Below are 18664 nucleotides of genomic sequence, written 5' to 3'. Positions count from 1 at the left end.
TATCATTATCATTATTCCACATTGGGCAAAGAGATTCCTGCATTGCAAGAAGTTGGACTTGGTGACCCAACTCTATAATCCTGTTTCTATAACTATAAAGACAGTTTAAAGCAGCACCAGTACATGCGTAAAATCCATTTTATGCCTTGCCTTTCCACTTAGGACCGGGGTTGATGTGGTGGGTGGAAGGGAGAACAGCTCACGTTTGCAGCGTTTCAAGAAACCCTTCGCTTCTCGTGCCGATCTGCAGCGAGAGCTTGAAGGACGTGGGAGGGAAAAGGAGACAGAGCGACGTCTGTGCGCCTGGGAACGGGACTCTCTATAGGACCCCGCAGGGCCGGGAGGGAGCAGCAGGAGGTGGGGAGAGAGGAGCGCTGCTCGGGACGGGGGCCCCATTTTTTGCTGCAAAGACGCAGCGGGAGAGCGCTTTTTCCTCCCCCCCCCCCTTACAACTTTCCAGAAGTTTCTCTGGCGGGGTTATATAGCCCCCTCCTCCGGGCCGCCGCGTCGCAGAAAGCGCAAAGAGAAGCCCGGCTTTCCTTCCGCCGCCCGAGCGCCATCTCCGAGGTGAGCGGGGGCCCCTTTTGGAGACTTTTTGCGCAACTCTCGGGGAACCCGGCGCCGCTGTCGGCTCCGAGTGGCCGCTTACTCGGGAGTAAGCCCCTTGACCTTCAGCGGGACTTCTTCCCAAGGAAGCGCGAAGCTTCCTTAAGGCCGGTTTGGGGAGCTTTCCTTTTTGGAAAGCCTGCCTTGCTTGGGAAAGCGACTCTCCCTTTCCGGACGGCGAGGCGTCCGTTCCCTGCGGGTGGTTCTCCTGCGCAAGCCCCGCTGGGAGAAGCCGTGCCGTCGTGGTCCCGAGGCTTTGGCAGGAGAACGGCCCGCGCCCGGGTGGCCTCCTTAACCCCCGCTTGCCCCAGGCGTGAATTCGGATTAAGGCTCAGGGTGGAGCTGATCTTGGATTTGAACTTCGCAGGGGCGTAGGGGGGACAGTTTCCTTTCCTTTTTGCAAAGCTGAATTCCCTTTGCAGCTGATTCATTTGACTCTGCCAGCTTTTTTGGGGTGCGCTCAAAAGAAACCCCCTCCGTCGCCACCAGGCGGGACCTTTGAGACACGTTGGTGAGCCGTCGAGCTCTCCTTATTTGGGGAAGGTGGCTTTTTCATGCAACGCCTCCGGGCTCCCCATCCAGGATCACAGAATTGTAGAGTTGGAGTGAACCCTAGGGATCATCTAATCCAACCCCCTGAAAATACGAATATGCAACTGTCCCAATCAGGGATCGAACCTGCAACCTTGGCACTATCAGGCTCTAACCAAATTGAGTTATCCATGCTATACAATGAAATGCATTAGGCGGGGGCTCCTGGCAGTGATGTAGCCAGAGGCCAAGGTTGATCTAGTCCAGCGGTTCTCAACCTGTGGGTCCCCAGATGTTGTTGGACTGCAACTCAAGTGGGGCGCATCTTGCGCTCTAGGATGCGCTCTGCAGGGCGCGCGTAAAGCCCGTGCGCCCGTTCTCTTTAGGACTCGTCTTTGGAGAGCGGATGCCAAGAGGGACCCCCGGGATCTCCTGGAGAGTAGGCGGAGCAGAGAGGATCGCGAGATCGCCTTTTTCCTTGTGGGGAGCAGCAGCAGCAGCCTCCGCCCCGTCTCTCTCCCTCCTCCAAGCGCTATTCCTGGGCCTTGCGAGCTAGTTGGCTGCAACTTTTGCCGGCAGGATTAAGCCTGCTCCGGTTTCCTCCCGGCTGCTGACTGCATGGAAAGATTGCTGGAGGAAATGTACCCCCGCCCCTCCCGCGGGGAAAAAACAGTAGCAAGGGTGGGGGAAGGATGCTCCCGATTATACAAGCCTGGCCCCATATGTTTGTTTTTTTGGTGGTAGCGATGTGGTACTATACTTTGCGTTCAGTGCCTAGATTGGGGGAGGGTGTTGCAGGTTAAATGTCGGGTTATTCCCCACCCCCACCCTGATGCCCAAAGGTCTCAAATGTGGGGTGGAGTGGCAGGCACCCACTAAATATTTGGGGATGGCAGAAGCAGTGGGAAGAGGCAGAGAGGGCACAATCTCGCCAGTGCTAAACACATCCCATGATAGAAGTTTAAGTGCCTTAAAAGGTAGGAATAGACTTGCTTTTGGATCAGACTCAAAAGTCTTTTGGAGTCCAATATCTTGCTTCCCGCAGAAATCAACCAATTCACCCAGAAAACAGGACAAGGAGGCAGCAGCTCCTTTCACTTAATGTGCTCTTAATATCTATATATTTTAAAACCTGTTGTCTTCATCAGTGCCTTGCATGGGAACAAAACAGCTAAAAGCTGCAAGCCCCACTAACTTGGGGGGCATTAAGTCCCCCCAAAAGAGAGCAGAATTAGCATCTTGGTCAGTGTGAAGGATTTGTGGTTTGGAATCTCCAAAAATAATTCCATGCGGTTCATCCCTTGTCTCTCTGGATGAATAAATACAAAAGGTAGCTGTCATAGCGGACATGCTTATTTCAGGTCCAATGTGGTGGAGTGCGCCTATGATATGAAACGAGAAGTGTAAACCCATCCTCCCCTTTTGCCGTGGGAACCCGGAGTTCCCCCGATAAGCAAAGCTTGGAAAGGTGAAAGAAAGCCAAGTTCAAAAAGGCGCATTGTGCTCTCATGTACAACTAACAAAATGTTACGTCTTTGCTAAAATGCAGTCACCGTGACATAACGGTTTCTTTGTCTGCAAACCCAGAATCTGTTTTGTTTTTTAACTTTTGAGGGTCGGATCTTTTGGTAACCCAAAAAATACTGTCACGTTTCGCGTGCAAACTCTGAAATCCAATGCAGAATGCAAAATTGTTTATCTTTAAAAATAAGTGTCCGGCCCTCATGGGAAAGTCTCAACAGCGTAGCAAGGACATTTGGGACAATGACTTACATTTTGATGGGTATGTTTTGTACAGCTCCGCATCTCTCTCCCCTCCCCATCCCCGGTCACTCCATTTAAAATGTTTTGCCAAAATAAACCAAATTCCACGAAAGCCCAAATTTTGCGAAGCGTACGGATAAACAGTGGGCGATATTTGTCTGAGATGCTTTTTTGATGAGGGGTTATTTGTGAAGACTGCGCCCGGCTTTGGTTTAGATACGGCATACCATTGCTAACTCTCTCGGTGTCTGGTCTTGCCTCGGCTTGCTTACGTGGCGTGTGGGGGCAGCCAGAGACATAGGAGGGGCTTCATTATGTGTAGCGCTGAGGGAACACTGCAAAGGATGCAGTGTTGATTTTATGAGCTGCCAGAGGTCGATTTGTGCATTTTCCAGCTTGCCCATTCGCTTGGGGAAAGTTTTAGCACACTTCTGGAACATGTTATAGATTTCTTTCATTTCTGCCACACCTTTTTATATGCTCCAAGGAACCTTTTTATGACTGAGTGGAGATTTGAACCCGGGTCTCCCAGGTAACGGCTGCACTAGCCCAGTATTTTAAGATTCAAGTGTATAGCAAACACAAGCTGTACCCATATTTTGCATTCCACAGCTGGTAGCTAACCGGTTTCCTAAAATGCTTATAATTGCATATTTAACATTCCAAAGCTGGTAGCTAACTAATTTCCTAAAGGGTGGACTGAAAAAAGTTGAAATCCCAGGACTGCCAACCCCAGATCTCACAGATTGCTCTCGAAGCACCATCAATTTGGTTGAGAAAAGGAGGAGGGTTACTCAGTTAGGGCACCCAATTTCTTTTTCCCCACATATCTATGGTCCCAGGGAGTTCCACAGCTGCTGGTCCCGCCCACCTGGCCCTGAGGCCCCGCCCTCTTTCTTGGAAGCCCTGTCCATATTATGCCATGTGGAAGTGGGAGGGGCTATGCAAAACAGCGAGAAGGAGGACCGCCCAGGCATTGGCTTGCAGGCAGGAATTCCAGAGGGGCGGCCGCGTCGCTCTGTGATTGGTCCCCTTCCGATTTCAAAGTCTGCTTGGAACGGTGAGGTCTAGAAAGTTGTTTCTTGCAATTAAAGGAACCGCTCCAAATCTCCTAGCTAGCAGCGCCCTCTGATTCCTTCCTCCTTCCTGGCCCGCCGACATGTAAACTGTAATTTCTAAAGCATCCTGTTGATCTGTTCTGTGCAAATGTTCTCGGATCCTTGAGGGAACTGCCTGATTTGTCTTGTTTTTTTTCAGAATGAAAAAGCCAAACGTTGACCACACTAAGAGAAAGTTCCAAGGTATCTTTAGAAGAACAACAAAAACTAAACGAAAACCCTCCACACTTGTCACACCACACATCCAAAATGAAATAACGCCTAAAAGCTAGCCCTGTAGCCTTTAAGGAACCTGGGTTAGAGTGATAGGTTTGAAGACTTAAGCCTTCTGTCTTGCCCTGAGACAGGGTAAAAGCATCCGAAATAGCTAGCTTGGCCCATATAGGGTTGCCATATTTCAAAAAGTAAAAACCAGAATACCCCGAAAGTTGCGAAGCTTTTTTGTGGGGAGGAGACTACCAAAATCGTTTTTCCGATGGAAAAAACCGCCCCAAAAATTGCTTTTTCGTTTGAAAGTGCGCTGCCTTTTGCAAAAAAAAATCAAAAAAAAATCAACAACCTCCTTGATCAGGTCACTGCATTGCTCAGTTGCAACTAATGCTTATTTCCCTGTTTAAGCTAAAATCACCTTCTTGAGAGTTAAAACGCTTTTCTTTGCTGGGAACCTAAAATAGAGCCTCGGCACCGCCTCCTTTCTGAAAACCTTCTGGGTGGTGGAGCGGCAGGTCTGTAAATAATTGGGTTGTCAGTTCACAACCTGGAGAAGGTCTTAACAGCTCTTCAGACACAGGTGAAGAGCAAGCGTAGAAACTTTCCTGTATCTTCCTCTTCCTTGGCTGCAGAGCTGTTAATAATAATAATAATAATAATGATTTTTTATTTATACCCCGCCCTCCCTGGCCAGAGCCGGGCTCAGGGCAGCTAACACCAGTAAAATTACAATAAAAACATAAAGAGGGGAGAAACCAATTTAAAATATAATTTAAAATGCAATTTAAAATGCAGCCTCATTTTAATAGTAGCCCATAGATCAAAACCATAAGGGGAGGGAAATAGAAGGGTCAGACTGAGTCAAATTCAAAGGCCAGGCGGAACAGCTCTGTCTTGCAGGCCCTGCAGAAAGATGTCAAGTCCCGCGGGGCCCTGGTCTCTTGCGACAGAGCGTTCCACCACGTCGGGGCCAGTGCTGAAAAGGCCCTGGCCCTAGTCGAGACCAAGCTAACCACCTTGCAACCTGGGACCTCCAAAGCGTTGTCATTTGTGGACCTTAAGGTCCTCCACGGGGCATACTGGGAGAATATGTTGGAGACTGAGAGCTCTGCAGTTGGCAGCTCCAGGCGAGCTCACTCTTAACGTTCTCAGAGACAAGCAGTTTAACCCCAGCAGTCAATTACTTTGCTTCTGTAGCGAAACTTTTTGTCCTCCATTGTTTTTGGACGACATATCCCATCTTCCTTGCTGGCTGCTGGGAGATGGAGTCTACCGGCATCTGGAAGATGTCACCATCCCTGCTCCAGATGTTTCAAATTACAAATCATCATCGTCATCATATTTGGCGCAATCATATAGAGGGCCAGAGGTTCCCCTGTCCATGTCTGCCGTGTCCAAACCGCTAACGCTGTTTGCTTAACCGCTGAAGACCAGTTTTTGCTGCAGTTTGAGAGTCTTAGCCATGCGGACTACAGAGGAGTAAATCTTTGCTGGCCGAAGCTACAGCCATCGTAGGGGATTTGTTACTGCTGAATGTGCAGCTGAAGCATAGCTGGAAAGACACCAGCTGGTCAGACACACTGGGAAAGACAATGAAATTGTTAAGCTCAGGGTCATGGGTTTGATCCCCATGTTGGGCAAAAAAAATAAAAAAAAATCCCAGCTCTACAGTACTATGAGATCCAAAGTGACCCTCCAGGCTAGCATTCTCGACCTGTGGGTCCCCAGATGTTGTTGAACTACAATTCCCATCACCCTTAGCTAGCAAGGCCAGAGCTCAGGGACGATGGGAGTTGTAGTCCAACAACATCTGGGGACCCACAGGCTGAGAACCGCTGCTCCAGGCTGTGCCTTCCGCAAAGTGGACATTTCAGATCCTGTTCTGCCAGATCTAACCAGGGACTGGTTCTAACCAGATCAGAATATATATAGCAAGAAAGAAGATATCTGGTTTTAAAAGCCTTTGTGTTTTTTCATCTCCATCCCTGCTCCCTCCAAACCACCGCCACCGAAAGACCTTTTTTAACTATCTGCATTGCTCGGAACTATAATTTGACCCCACGGTGGAAAGCTGTGCTATTTCCAGGAGTTAATTGCAGAGGGCCTTTTGCCTGCCTGCGTGGCTCTTCCCCCCCCCCCCCCCCCCGCTTTCTGCATGGAATGTCCCGGGGGGAAATGGCTTCTCCCACTTCCTTCGCTTTGGTTTATTCTGCTGCATGAAGAGTACATAGCTCAGACCCCACCCTTGGCATAGTGCCACAGAGCGCAGCTGGATGAGGTCTTGGCTACCTGCCAGATGGGATCAGGGAAGAAAAATGCAGAAATGGGAGCAGACTGGAAGCTCAAAAAGAGTTTTGTCGGAACTGGCCCTTGCTAATCTGGTGCCTTCCAGATATTTTGGAACATCTGGATGTTTTGGGCGCTCCTTCCTTTTAAAGCAGAGGTTGGGTGCTCATCTGTCATGGGTGCTTGACCTGAGATTCCTGCATTGCGGTGGGTTGGACTAGATGACCCCTGGGTCCCTTCTAGCGCTAAGATTCCATGGAGAGCACCAGATTGCTGAAAGGCGGAGTAGTAGTAGTAGTAGTAATAATAATAATAATAATAGGTAAAGGTAAAGGACCCCTGACAGTTAAGTCCAGTCGCAGATGACTCTGGGGTTGTGGCACTCATCTCGCTTTACAGGCCGAGGGAGCCTGCGTTTGTCCGCAGATGGTTTTTCCGGGTCATGTGGCCAGCAGGACTAAGCCACTTTTGGTGCAGCGGAACACCGAAACCAGAGCAGTGCACAGAATAATAATAATAATTATTATTATTATTATTATTATTATTATAATTTATACCTCGCCCATCCGGCTGGGCTTCCCCAGCCACTCTGGGCGGCTTCCAACAAAGTATTAAAATACAGTGGTCTGTTAAACATTAAAAGCTTTCCTAAACAGGGCTGCCTTCAGATGTCTTCTAAAATGCCGTTTACCTTCCCGCTGGAGCGGTACCTATTTATCTACTTGCACTGGTGTGCTTTCAAACTGTTAGGTTGGCAGGAGCTGGGACCGAGCAATGGGAGCTCACCCCATCGCGGGGATTCGAACCGCCGACCTTCTGATCGGCAAGCCCAAGAGGCTCAGTGGTTTAGACCACAGCGCCACCCGCATCCCTGTAGTAGTAGTAATAATAATAATAATAATAATAATAATAATAATAGATGAATAGTATTATTTAGGGCACTTTTTAAAATCCAAAGAGAAACATTGAATGAAGCTGAACACTGGAATATTCGCAACAGGTAGAAAGTGCTTCTTCACACAGTGCAAAGTTCAGCTACATAATTTGCTCCAGCCAGATGTCATGATGGCCACCGACTCAGAGGGCTTTAAAAGAGAGTTGGACAGAGATGGAAAGAAGATAAAGTCCCTAACCAGAGAACGGCAGATCAAGTTGATGGATTATGCCAAAATGGCAAAAATGACTGGAAGAATCAGAAATCAGGAAGACCAAAATTTTAATAAGGAATGCGGGGAAATTTATAATTTACCTTAAAAACCACTGTAAACCATTAAAATCGTTAGTAGGATTGGAATAACACTTGTAGTTTAATGGTGAATTTTGGACACAATGGAGAGGTAAAAGATTTGGATTATCCTAAAAGACGCAGGAGGAAATGATTAACAACAGGACCCACAATGGGGAGGAAAGGTCCATGAGATTCTTTAGAATCTCGTTTTTATGTTGGATGTTGTGATTGTAAAACCGTAATTTGAAAAACCAAATGAATAAATTAAAATAAAATAGGGTCAGACAAATTCACAAAGGGTCTCAGTGGCTACTGGCCATGGAGGTTGTGCCATGGAGTTTGAGGCAGCAATGCTTATGAGGAAACCACAGAGAATTGAGGGCTTTTGTGCTCAAATCCTGCTCGCTGGCTTCCCACAGATGAGTCCCTGGCCTGATCCAGCCAGCTCTTTTTATGCTCTTTTGGCTTTGTGTTCCCGTTCGGAAACTACTTTTTAACCTCTCTTGAATCAAGAAAAAGGACAACGTCCCAGTAGTGGCAGCAGCTCTCTGCATCGATTTAGCCCTCCGCCTTGGCGAAAGGACATTTTCCTCCCCAGTGGGAATATCTGGGATTAAGGCTTCTTCAACAAGCAGTTCAGTTGCTGCTATTAATACTGCACCATTGAGGCACTTAGCCAATTCGGACAAATCCAAAGCGTTTAACAACCTGTCCCAGCCTTCCTTAAAGCTGGTGTCCTCATGTCGCCGGACTCCAAGTCCCATCGGCCTCACGAGCGGTCGTAGATTATGGGATGTAGCCGGAGATTGGATTTGGGACAGATGTGGTGCAGATGTTTTAGTGGGAACATTCAGTTAGCCCTGATGTGGAGTCTGTGCTCTGGGATTAAAATAAATAATTAACACCATTCAGCCAGAAGTATTTCCCAGAATAACGGCTGGTGCAGGATTTTTTTTTAATTTTTAAATTTTTTTGCATGCTGAAATGAAGCCTTTTCATGTGCGGGGAGAATAGTGGATACATCACATTTTTAATTGAAGGGAGGAATAAGATCGTGATAACGATTTTTATTTTGGTGGGGGGACCGTTAAATCCTCAAACTTTCTCAGAATCTGAAAGCTCCCTCTGGTGGGTCCTACAAGGAAGTGCAAATAGCTGCATGTTGACATTTGGAGATTGCAACCAATGTCTGTCCTTTTCCTCCACAGCATGCAGGACTCTGCAAACCTCCTTCATATTCCTCCTTTTATCTAACCTGAAGGCCCTAAATACTTGCAGGGATGGTGAACCAGTGGCCCTTTAGATATGGTTGGATTACAACTCCCATCATCCATGGCCATTAGGCATGCCTGATGGGAACTGGAGTTCAACTTGATTCCTTGGCAGGGATGTGTCCTCATTTTGCACCTTTTACTATTTACTGGCCAAAGGTGATTTGCAGCAGCTTGCAACCAACAAAACAGAAACCCACATTGGAACAAAAAAAAGCCCCCTTGAAACAATACATTAAAAACACCCCAGCCACTTTTCCACCACCGTTTTGAGATGAGGAGACCAGAACCACATGCTGCATTCCACTGAGCCATGCTGCTGATTCATGGACCTCTATATTGTCAATTCTGCCTGGCAGCAGCAGCAGCTCTCCAGGATTTCAGATGGGACATTCCCATCCCTAGCTGGAGACGCCGGGGATGGAACCAGGGACCTTCTGCATGCAGGGCAGGTGTCCTGCTGTCTTGCCAAATGCAAGGTGGTTCTTTTTAATGAGATTCAGAAGCAATACAAGCAGAAGCGAGTGAGAAGATTAAAGATTCTGTTCTACACAGCAAGCATTATATACATTACCAAGCAAGCACTTTGACCTGCCACTGGGAAGTCCTTGAGAAGTGGCGAAGCAATCTGCCAGGTGGCCTTTGTTTGCACGGCCCTGTGGCCATCAGTCCATGCACGAGCTTCTCAGAACTATGTCCAAAAACCACCTGATTTATAGATTATTGATAGCTAGCCTGTATGGCTTGTCCAACTGCCTAGATGCAGTTTATTCTTTTTTTAAAAAAAAAATAATTTTATTTGCTCAACACATAACAACAACAAAAAGACATATTACACCATAATAAGAATATCATCAGTCCTGCATTACATAAAGAATTCATATAAGTTCCATAATCCGTAAACTGTAATGGTCTCTTCCTTTTAAATCCAACTTGCCATCTACTCCATAAATCTAATTACCATTCTTTGCTGCCAATACATGTTATTGCTATCATCTGAAAATGTATTATATCATATACCTAATGAACGATATTGCTGGTATTATTCAATGCCGCAACGGATTTTAAGTCAGTATTATTAATTTTCAAATATATTTTAAATGCTTCCCATTTTGAAATAAACTATTTCCTTGGTTTGTTCTTTAATTTTTTGGATAGGCATAACATAGTCAATCATTTTTTGGGCCCACTCTTGTCTTGAGGGAGCTTTTCCACCTTTGTGGCTATAAGAACCCTCGCTGCCACTGTTGCATAGAGAAAGATATCCTTAAATTGATTAGGAAAGTCCGCATCAATCATACCCAGTCAATATGCCTCTGGTTTGAAGTTTATTCATTAGTCACTACGTTAGTCACCCTCTTCCCAATGCTTGTACATCAAAGAAGGTCAGAAGGTAGCCAACATTATCGCTTCTTCCTTCCACCAGATGACAGATTAAAGGCTACTCTCAGCCACCAAAGAGCAGAACAAGAGATGTTGTTGTTTAGTCGTGTCCGACTCTTCGTGACCCCATGGACCAGAGCACGCCAGGCACTTCTGTCTTCCACTGCCTCCCGCAGTTTGGTCAAACTCATGCTGGTACCTTCGAGAACACTATCCAACCATCTTGTCCTCTGTCGTCCCCTTCTCCTTGTGCCCTCCATCTTTCCCAACATCAGGGTCTTTTCCAGGGAGTCTTCTCTTCTCATGAGGTGGCCAAAGTCTTGGAGCCTCAGCTTCAGGATCTGCCCTTCTAGTGAGCACTCAGGGCTGATTTCCTTCAGAATGGATAGGTTTGATCTTCTTGCACTCCATGGGACTCTCAAGAGTCTCCTCCAGCACCATAATCCTAAAGCATCAATTCTTCGGCGATCAGCCTTCTTTATGGTCCAGCTCTCACTTCCATACATCACTACTGGGAAAACCAGAGCTTTAACAAGAGATAGAGGGGAAGTAAACACAGGCAGGAAGAAAAGACCATGTCAGATCACTAAACTCCTCGATTGCCCCTACACCCACCTGCCACTTAGCCATATCCATTCACTACATAGGCCCGTCCAACACTAGTGGTTTACTTCACCCGTAGAATATGTCTCCTGGCTGAAGGAGGAGCAGGGAAACGGGATGGCTCAGCCTCACTGATCCTTGCCTTCTGTTTTCTTGCAGGCTCAGTTGGGTCCAAGCTTCCATGGCAGCCACCATGTGGATGATCCGACTCCTTGCGCTCTGCGCCTTGGTCCTTGCCGTTCCCTCGGAGGACAAGAAGAAGAGCGAGAAGAAGGCTTCTCCCGGAGACAAGAAGCTGAGCGACAAGGCGGCCGCCCTGGCCGACCGAAGCGCCACCCTGGCCTTCAACCTCTACCACACCATGGCCAAGGAGAAGAACATGGAGAACATCTTGGTGTCTCCGGTGGTGGTGGCATCCTCTCTCGGGCTGGTGTCCCTGGGCGGCAAGGCCACCACGGCCTCGCAGGCCAAGGCGCTGCTCAGCGCCGACAAGCTGAACGACGACTACGTCCACAGCGGCCTCTCGGAGCTCCTGAGCGAGGTCAGCAACTCCACGGCCCGCAACGTCACCTGGAAGATGGGCAGCCGCCTGTACGGCCCCAGCTCCATCAGCTTCACCGACGACTTCGTCAAGAGCAGCAAGAAGCACTACAACTACGAGCACTCCAAGATCAACTTCCGGGACAAGCGCAGCGCCCTCAAGTCCATCAACGAGTGGGCCTCCCAGACCACCGACGGCAAGCTGCCCGAGGTCACCAAGGATGTGGAGAAGACGGACGGGGCCCTCATCGTCAACGCCATGTTCTTCAAACGTAAGTGGAAGCCGGGGGGGGGAGGGTGGTTTTGGGGTGCAAGCCCTGAGCTCTTGCTGAGCATGTGGGGTTCAGATAGGAGTGGTGGAATTGTTCAGTCAGCAGGAAGGGCCCTACTGGATGAAACCAAGGGTTTCTGAAACGGAAAAGGAGCCAGGTCCCAACCAAAGAAGAATGGCCACTCAAGTTGACAGAATATGCGCAGCTTGCAGATTTAACGTATAGAATAAGAGAACAAGAACAACATGTGCTTAGAGAAGGTTGGAAAATGTTTATTGAATATATGGGAGATAATGACGTACAGCTGAAAACGCTGGCGGTGTTAAGATCACCGAAATAGTATAAATAAAATGGAAGATATAGTGAAAGTATCAGCAACAGAGGAATATCAATCAATTGGTAAAGGGCTATAATGAGAGATTGGCAATACAGTGGTACCTCGGGTTACATACGCTTCAGGTTACAGACTCCACTAGCCCAGAAATAGTACCTTGGGTTAAGAACTTTGCTTCAGGATGAGAACCGAAATCGTGCTCCAGCAGCGGGAGGTCCCATTAGCTAAAGTGGTGCTTCAGGTTAAGAACGGTTTCAGGTTAAGAACGGATCTCCGGAACGAATTAAGTACTTAACCTGAGGTAGCACTGTACTCTCAATGTGGGCTTTGGGCACAAGCAAGAACGAGACGTCAACAGTGTGGTGGCATTTGGTTCCTTTTAGGGGAAAGGAGTTGCATAACTCTGGGTGCCACTACAGAGAAGGCCCTGTTCTGAGTCGCCATTCAGTGAGCAACAGCTATTGTTGAAAGGGCATCCATTCAGGGTGCAAGCTGGCTGGCCCGGGGAGAGGCACTCTGATAAATACCACAATTCCAAGCTTCTAAGGGCTTTGTATATTAATATCAGCACCCTGGATTTGGCCTGCTAATGTAAAGACGGCACAGAATAAATAGTGTTAAATAGCATTGCCTGCAAGTGCCAGTCAAAATGCTGGCAGCTGTGTTTTGTGCAAGTTCTTTGCTTCTGCGTTTGGCTTCTTGAAACGCCTGAAACCACAGCTACAAAGCAAGAACCAGCTGTGTGTTCTATGAATTGTGGCCAGAGGGGCACGCATGATTAAATCAGATGTGTGAGATACAACAAACTGGTCTGTCCTGCTGTTAACCGGCCTTGCTTCATCTCTTTGCTTCCACAGCTCACTGGGACGAGAGGTTCCATCACAAGATGGTGGACAATCGTGGCTTTATGGTGACTCGTTCCTACACGGTTGGCATTCCCATGATGCACCGCACCGGTAAGAGAGCCTGGAAAAGAAGCCCGGCCTCATTCTTGGCTGGAAAAGCTTCAGTTTTAGGCTGCTAACACTTTCCAGGACATGGCCCCCTTCGCCTCTGCGTGGCTCCATCCTTATTTCAGACTTCGTGGTATATCAGTATTTTTGGTGATCCTTCATAGCAAAGTAAGATGGAATGTAGGGTCCCTCCAGATGGGTGTTTTGTGGGTATCTTCTGCAACATGCCATCGATGCAGTCATAGTCTTTGTCTTCTTTGGCTATCCCTCATAGCCGATTAAGATTGTCTTCCATAGACACAATATTAACAGTGAGTCCATAAGTGACAGTGGAGGCCAATTCTGGATCCACACATCCTTCCACAGTGGGGACACAGGTTTCCGGGCGGGAATTAATGACGGTGTGGATTTGCCAAGCATGCCTTCCTCTTAGCACGTTTCTCCCATTTGTCCTGTGTTCAAGTGGCTTCAAAGCCCATGACACCTTTGGTAAAGACTGTTCTCCAACTGGAGCACTCGCAGGCCAGTGTTTCCCAGTTGTCTGTGTTAATACTACATTTTTTTAGATTTGCCTTGAGAGAGTCTTTAAACCTCTTTTGTTGATCACCAGCATTAAGCTTTCCATTTTTAAGTTCAAAATAGAGTAGCTGCTTTGGAAGACGATAATCAGGCATCCACACAACATGACCAGTCCAACGAAGTTGATGTTGAAGAATCATTGCTTCAACACTGGTCATGTTTGCTTCTTCCAGTACACTGGCATTAGTTCACCTGTCTTCCCAGGTGATGTGTAATTTTTTAAGGAGACACCGTTGATGGAATCTTTCGAGGAGTTGGAGATGGCGTTTATAAGTGGTTTACATTGTGATGTTTAGCTGGTGATCTATCACGATGTTGAAAACAGACATTGGCCAGCCCTAATCCTGATCCTAAGTGGCATGACTGCTCTTTAGTTGCTTAATTTTTTTCCTTGTTCTCGGTACTGTTTTGCCTTGCCTCCATAAAGGTAAAGGGACCCCTGACCATTAGGTCCAGTCGCAGACGACTCTGGGGTTGCGGCGCTCATCTCGCTTTATTGGCCGAGGGAGCCGGCATACAGCTTCCGGGTCATGTGGCCAGCATGACCAAGCCGCTTCTGGTGAACCAGAGCAGCGCACGGAAACGCCGTTTACCTATTTATCTACTTGCACTTTGATGTTCTTTCAAACTGCTAGGTGGGCAGGAGCAGGGACCGAGCAACGGGAGCTCACCCCATCGCGGGGATTTGAACCGCCGACCTTCTGATCGGCAAGCCCTGGGCTCTGTGGTTTAACCCACAGCGCCACCCGCCTCCCTTGCCTTGCCTCCATAGAAACCCCTATAATAATTATTGCCAGAAAAGAATAGTGTGATCTGCATTGACTTGCCTGCTTCGCCCCTCGCCTGTCTCCCTGCAGCCGCTGACTCATTCCTCCTTGTTTCCGCAGGGCTGTACAACTATTTCAATGACGAGGCGGAGAACCTGCAGATGGTGGAGATGCCTCTGGCGCACAAGCTGTCCAGCATGATCTTCATCATGCCCAACCATGTGGAGCCGCTGGAGAGGCTGGAGAAGCTGCTGACCCGGGAACAGCTGAAGGTCTGGCAGGGGAAGATGAAGCAGCGAGCCGTCGCCATCTCCCTGCCCAAGGTCAGCCTGGAAGTCAGCCACGATCTGCATGTGAGTACCGCCATTGCATTGCATTTCGCTTTTCATTTGTACACTACTAGAATCAAAGGAATTTCTCTCTGTATGCAACTACTGCCATGAGGAGGGTACTTGATGCCCCCAAATGGCATATGAAAGAAGAGCGGAAGTTGAAATGGATGGGAGTACAGTGGTACCTCAGGTTACATACGCTTCAGGTTATATACGCTTCCAGGTTACAGACTCCGCTAACCCAGAAATAGTACCTCGGGTTAAGAACTTTGCTTCAGGATGAGAACAGAAATCGTGCAACGGCAGCAGCAGTGGGAGGCCCCATTAGCTAAAGTGGTGCTTCAGGTTAAGAACAGTTTCAGGTTAAGAACAGACCTCCGGAACAAATTATGTAACCAGAGGTACCACTGTATGGCGAATTTGTAAGTTAAACTCATAAAACTGGAGGACAAGACAAGACAGCCTTCAAGGAGGATTGGAAAACATTTGTAGATTATATAACAGCCGTACCTTGGTTTTCGGTGCGGCTTTCGAGGAAGCTTCTGTGGCCAATCAGAAGCCGTGCTTTGGTTTCGGAAGTCGAACGGACTTCTGGAACAGATTCCGTTCGACTTCCAAGGTACGACTCTGACACTCTCTCTCTCTCTCTCTCTCTCTGTGTGTGTGTGTGTGTGTTAAAATGCTAGCAGATTTGGAGTAAGCTCATCAGTACCCTGAGAATATGGTGGAGGAAAGAAGGTCTCAAATAATTATAATATGCAGCAGTAATAGATAATTTGAGGAAAACATGGAAGGGTGGAAGGGAAGTCGATTACCAAGGGAATGTGTATTGCAAAATGTTTGACTAATTGCATTGTTTTCAAATATATATATATTATAATTTGTATACCACCTTTGTATGTTACTATGCACAAGGTGGTTTGTAAGCTGAAGAAACGATGAATCAGGCAGGAAAGATCACAAATAAGAGTCCGATCCAATACAAAAAAAAGTCACAGTAACAACAGGTCAAATACAGTGGTACCTTGCTTTGAGAACAGCTTAGTTTATGAACAACTTGGACTAAGAACGCTGCAAACCCAGAAGTAGGTGTTTTGGTTTGTGAACTTTGCCTTGGAAGCAGAACATGTTCTGCTCCTGTTAAGCGTGTTCCATTTGTAAATTGAGCCCCCCGTTGCTATAGGAAAGCACGCCTTGGTTTAAGAACGCTTTGGTTTAAGAACGGACTTCTGGAATGGATTAAGTTCATAAACTGAGGTACCACTGTAAATCAATATTCAACAATCCATTAGAATATAATATATATGTGCCCTCGTTTTCCAGAAACACTTGGCTGATCTTGGCCTAACAGAAGCCGTCGACAAAAACAAGGCTGACCTTTCTAAGATTTCGGGTAAGAAGGATCTCTACCTCTCCAACGTCTTCCACGCTGCGGCCCTGGAGTGGGACACGGAGGGGAACCCCTTTGAAGGGGACATCTACGCCCGGGAAGAGATGAAAAACCCAAAGCTCTTCTACGCAGATCACCCGTTCTTCTTCCTGATCAAAGACAATAAGACCAACTCCATCCTTTTCATTGGCCGACTAGTGAGGCCCAAAGGAGACAAGATGCGTGATGAATTGTAGTGTGTGAGCCCAGATATGCCATTCGCGTTGGGTTGCTTTTTATTTTTTTAAAATGGGGGGAATATGGTTTATCTTCTACAGACTGGTGCACCCATGCCATTAACTCACTAAAAAATATTGGAGGTCGTAAAGCAGCGGGGAGTTTGGGTCAGGGAGCCATCCCCACGAGAAACGACTTTTTGACGCTTTACACCTTATCCTCTTAAGACCTGCCCTGGCACCAAAAGCGGGAAACAGCTCGTTGTTCATGAGCATATCCCTATCAGGGTGGCATCCATTGCCCGGCGAGAGATCCTTTTAATTTGTAGGCGTTTTTGCTGCTGTTGAATGTGAAACAGGGGTACAACCAGCTACACACAATATTTGATCACTAATAGGTGAAATTCTGAGTTCGTACCCGTTACTTATAAGACCAACTAGTCATTGGGAGGGGTGAATTAAAAGGATTTCTCATTAGTGCATCCTTTTGTCAGCTGAAAAGCCCACTTTGTTTTTAGTTGGGACATTTTCTGAAGTGGAGAAAAGATTCCGGTTCTTTGTGATGGGTTACATAAAAAACCACTCTGGTCCCCAGTTGTGTTTCCAGACAACCACGTCCCTCTCAACTCCTGTAATGTCCCCTTAGTAACTAACTGGTGCTTTTCCTCCTAAGAGGCTACATCCATCACTGAAGGAACGAGCAGCTGAAGTTTGCATTGGCTATGGGTGCCTTATCTTTTTACCTTAACCTTGCCATTAAATTTCCCATTTCTTTTTCTCCCTTTGTGCTCCCCACTGTTCACATTCCCTTTTACCGGAGTTAACGTTGGCAACTCTTGGCCCTTCTTAACAGCATTCACGTAGTAAGGCAAGGAAACATTTGGGATGCCAAAAAAGATAGAATGCCAAGAATAAGCCCAGAGGGGGGTGGGCGCAGGGCAATGGACACAAAACATGGGCCTTACGGTGAACAATTCACACACTGAATCCTGGTGCTATTATACACTTTGGGAAGAGGGTCTGGGTGGGGAAAGAGAACAGGCCAAAGCGCAATTGTGAGATGATTGTGTTATGTGAATGCAAGTATCAGATGCCTTTATTTTCTATGGTCGCACAAAACCTTTGTCGTACGATTTTTTTGCAATAAAATATTTTTCGGTGACTCGTCCTAAAGCCCTTGAATTTGGCAGGAGGGTGGCTCTTGCCCTATGCATAAGTCATCAAACTCTCCAGGCTTGCAGGTCCTACGAGATTCCCAACACAGGCCACAGCACGCCTGTGGCGATCACACAGGGTCCCCGGACGTTTGACGGTCTATTGATCCCTGTGCCACCACTGTGATTGCTTTCCCGCTGCCACCAACCCATTTCTCTCGGGTACACACAGAGTCCAGACAGTTGTTAACATTAAATCCAATAAGCAAGTTTATTTTATAAGCCTTAACAAGTTTATGGTTTCAGATAATTTTCCTTGTCAGTTTCTTAATCTTAGTTTCTATACCGGCTTATGCCTTTCCTAATAACTGCTAACTGATTAAGCCAACCGTCTATCTGACTCCTATCAGTTTCTCTCACTCTCTCACAACAAAACTCACCAACCCAGACTTATCCTCCCTCTTCCTTCTCCAACTCCCAACTCTCAACTGACTTTCCGATAACTCCAACTCTAACTTCTCCCCCTGGGTTCCCACTGGCCAATCACTTCACACTCATTTAACCCTTTCCTTATGACCCACCTAGGAGGGCAAACGCCACAATGCCCTTGCCCATATTTCTTACAGATCTATGAATACTGTGTGTTGATGCAGTTTCTTCTTCTTTGGCGATCCCTCATAGCCGACTAAGATTGTCTTCCATAAACACGGTTTTAACAATGAGTCTGTAAGTGCCTGTGGAGGCCAATTCTGGATCCACACATCCTTCCACAGTGGGGACACAGATTTCCGGGCGGGAGTTGATCACAGTGTGGATTTGCCAAGCGTGCCTTCCTCTTCGCACGTTTCTCCCTTGCGTCCTGAGTTCGAGTGTCTTCAAAGCCCAGGACAACAGAGGGATGGACATAGGAAGATGCTTCCTACTTGGGCTAGTGGTCCAGCTAGCTCAGTACTGCCCACACGGATTGGCAGCAGCTCCCCAGCATTCTCCGCTGGCCTTACCTGAAGCCATGTACAGTGGTGCCCCGCAAGACGAATGCCTCGCAAGACGAAAAACTCGCTAGACGAAAGGGTTTTCCGTTTTTTGAGTCGTTCCACAAGACGAATTTCCCTATGGGCTTGCTTAGCA

At 47.4% G+C, this 18664-nt stretch overlaps 1 protein-coding gene across 2 annotated transcripts; it reads left to right on the top strand.

The window, feature by feature from the left end:
* The first annotated feature begins 339 nt into the window (after positions 1-339).
* SERPINH1 (serpin family H member 1) lies at positions 340-17544 on the top strand. 2 transcript variants are annotated; one of them, XM_077926900.1, is made up of 6 exons: positions 340-567; positions 4159-4202; positions 11160-11812; positions 13004-13102; positions 14566-14798; positions 16101-17544. In XM_077926900.1, exons 3-6 carry the CDS (start codon positions 11182-11184, stop codon positions 16401-16403), a joined length of 1266 nt encoding a protein of 421 aa, XP_077783026.1. In that variant the 5' UTR covers positions 340-567; positions 4159-4202; positions 11160-11181; the 3' UTR covers positions 16404-17544. The 2 variants fall into 2 exon arrangements, with proteins under 2 accessions (XP_077783026.1, XP_077783027.1); XM_077926901.1 differs by lacking the exon at positions 4159-4202 and having other exon boundaries at positions 344-567.
* The last annotated feature ends 1120 nt before the right edge of the window (positions 17545-18664 follow it).

The sequence above is a fragment of the Podarcis muralis genome, chromosome 4 (genome assembly GCF_964188315.1).
Source record: "Podarcis muralis chromosome 4, rPodMur119.hap1.1, whole genome shotgun sequence".
Lineage (NCBI taxonomy): Eukaryota > Metazoa > Chordata > Lepidosauria > Squamata > Lacertidae > Podarcis > Podarcis muralis.
This window is presented reverse-complemented; position numbering and strand designations above follow the sequence as displayed.

What these genes read in the sequence shown, in the direction of transcription:
- SERPINH1 (XM_077926900.1), top strand. Translation starts at nt 11,182, where the DNA reads ATGGCAGCCACCATGTGGATGATCCGACTCCTTGCGCTCTGCGCCTTG. An exon ending in CAACGCCATGTTCTTCAAAC is followed by an intron (nt 11,813 to 13,003) that starts GTAAGTGGAAGC and finishes TTGCTTCCACAG; the next exon opens with CTCACTGGGACGAGAGGTTC. An exon ending in TCCCATGATGCACCGCACCG is followed by an intron (nt 13,103 to 14,565) that starts GTAAGAGAGCCT and finishes TTGTTTCCGCAG; the next exon opens with GGCTGTACAACTATTTCAAT.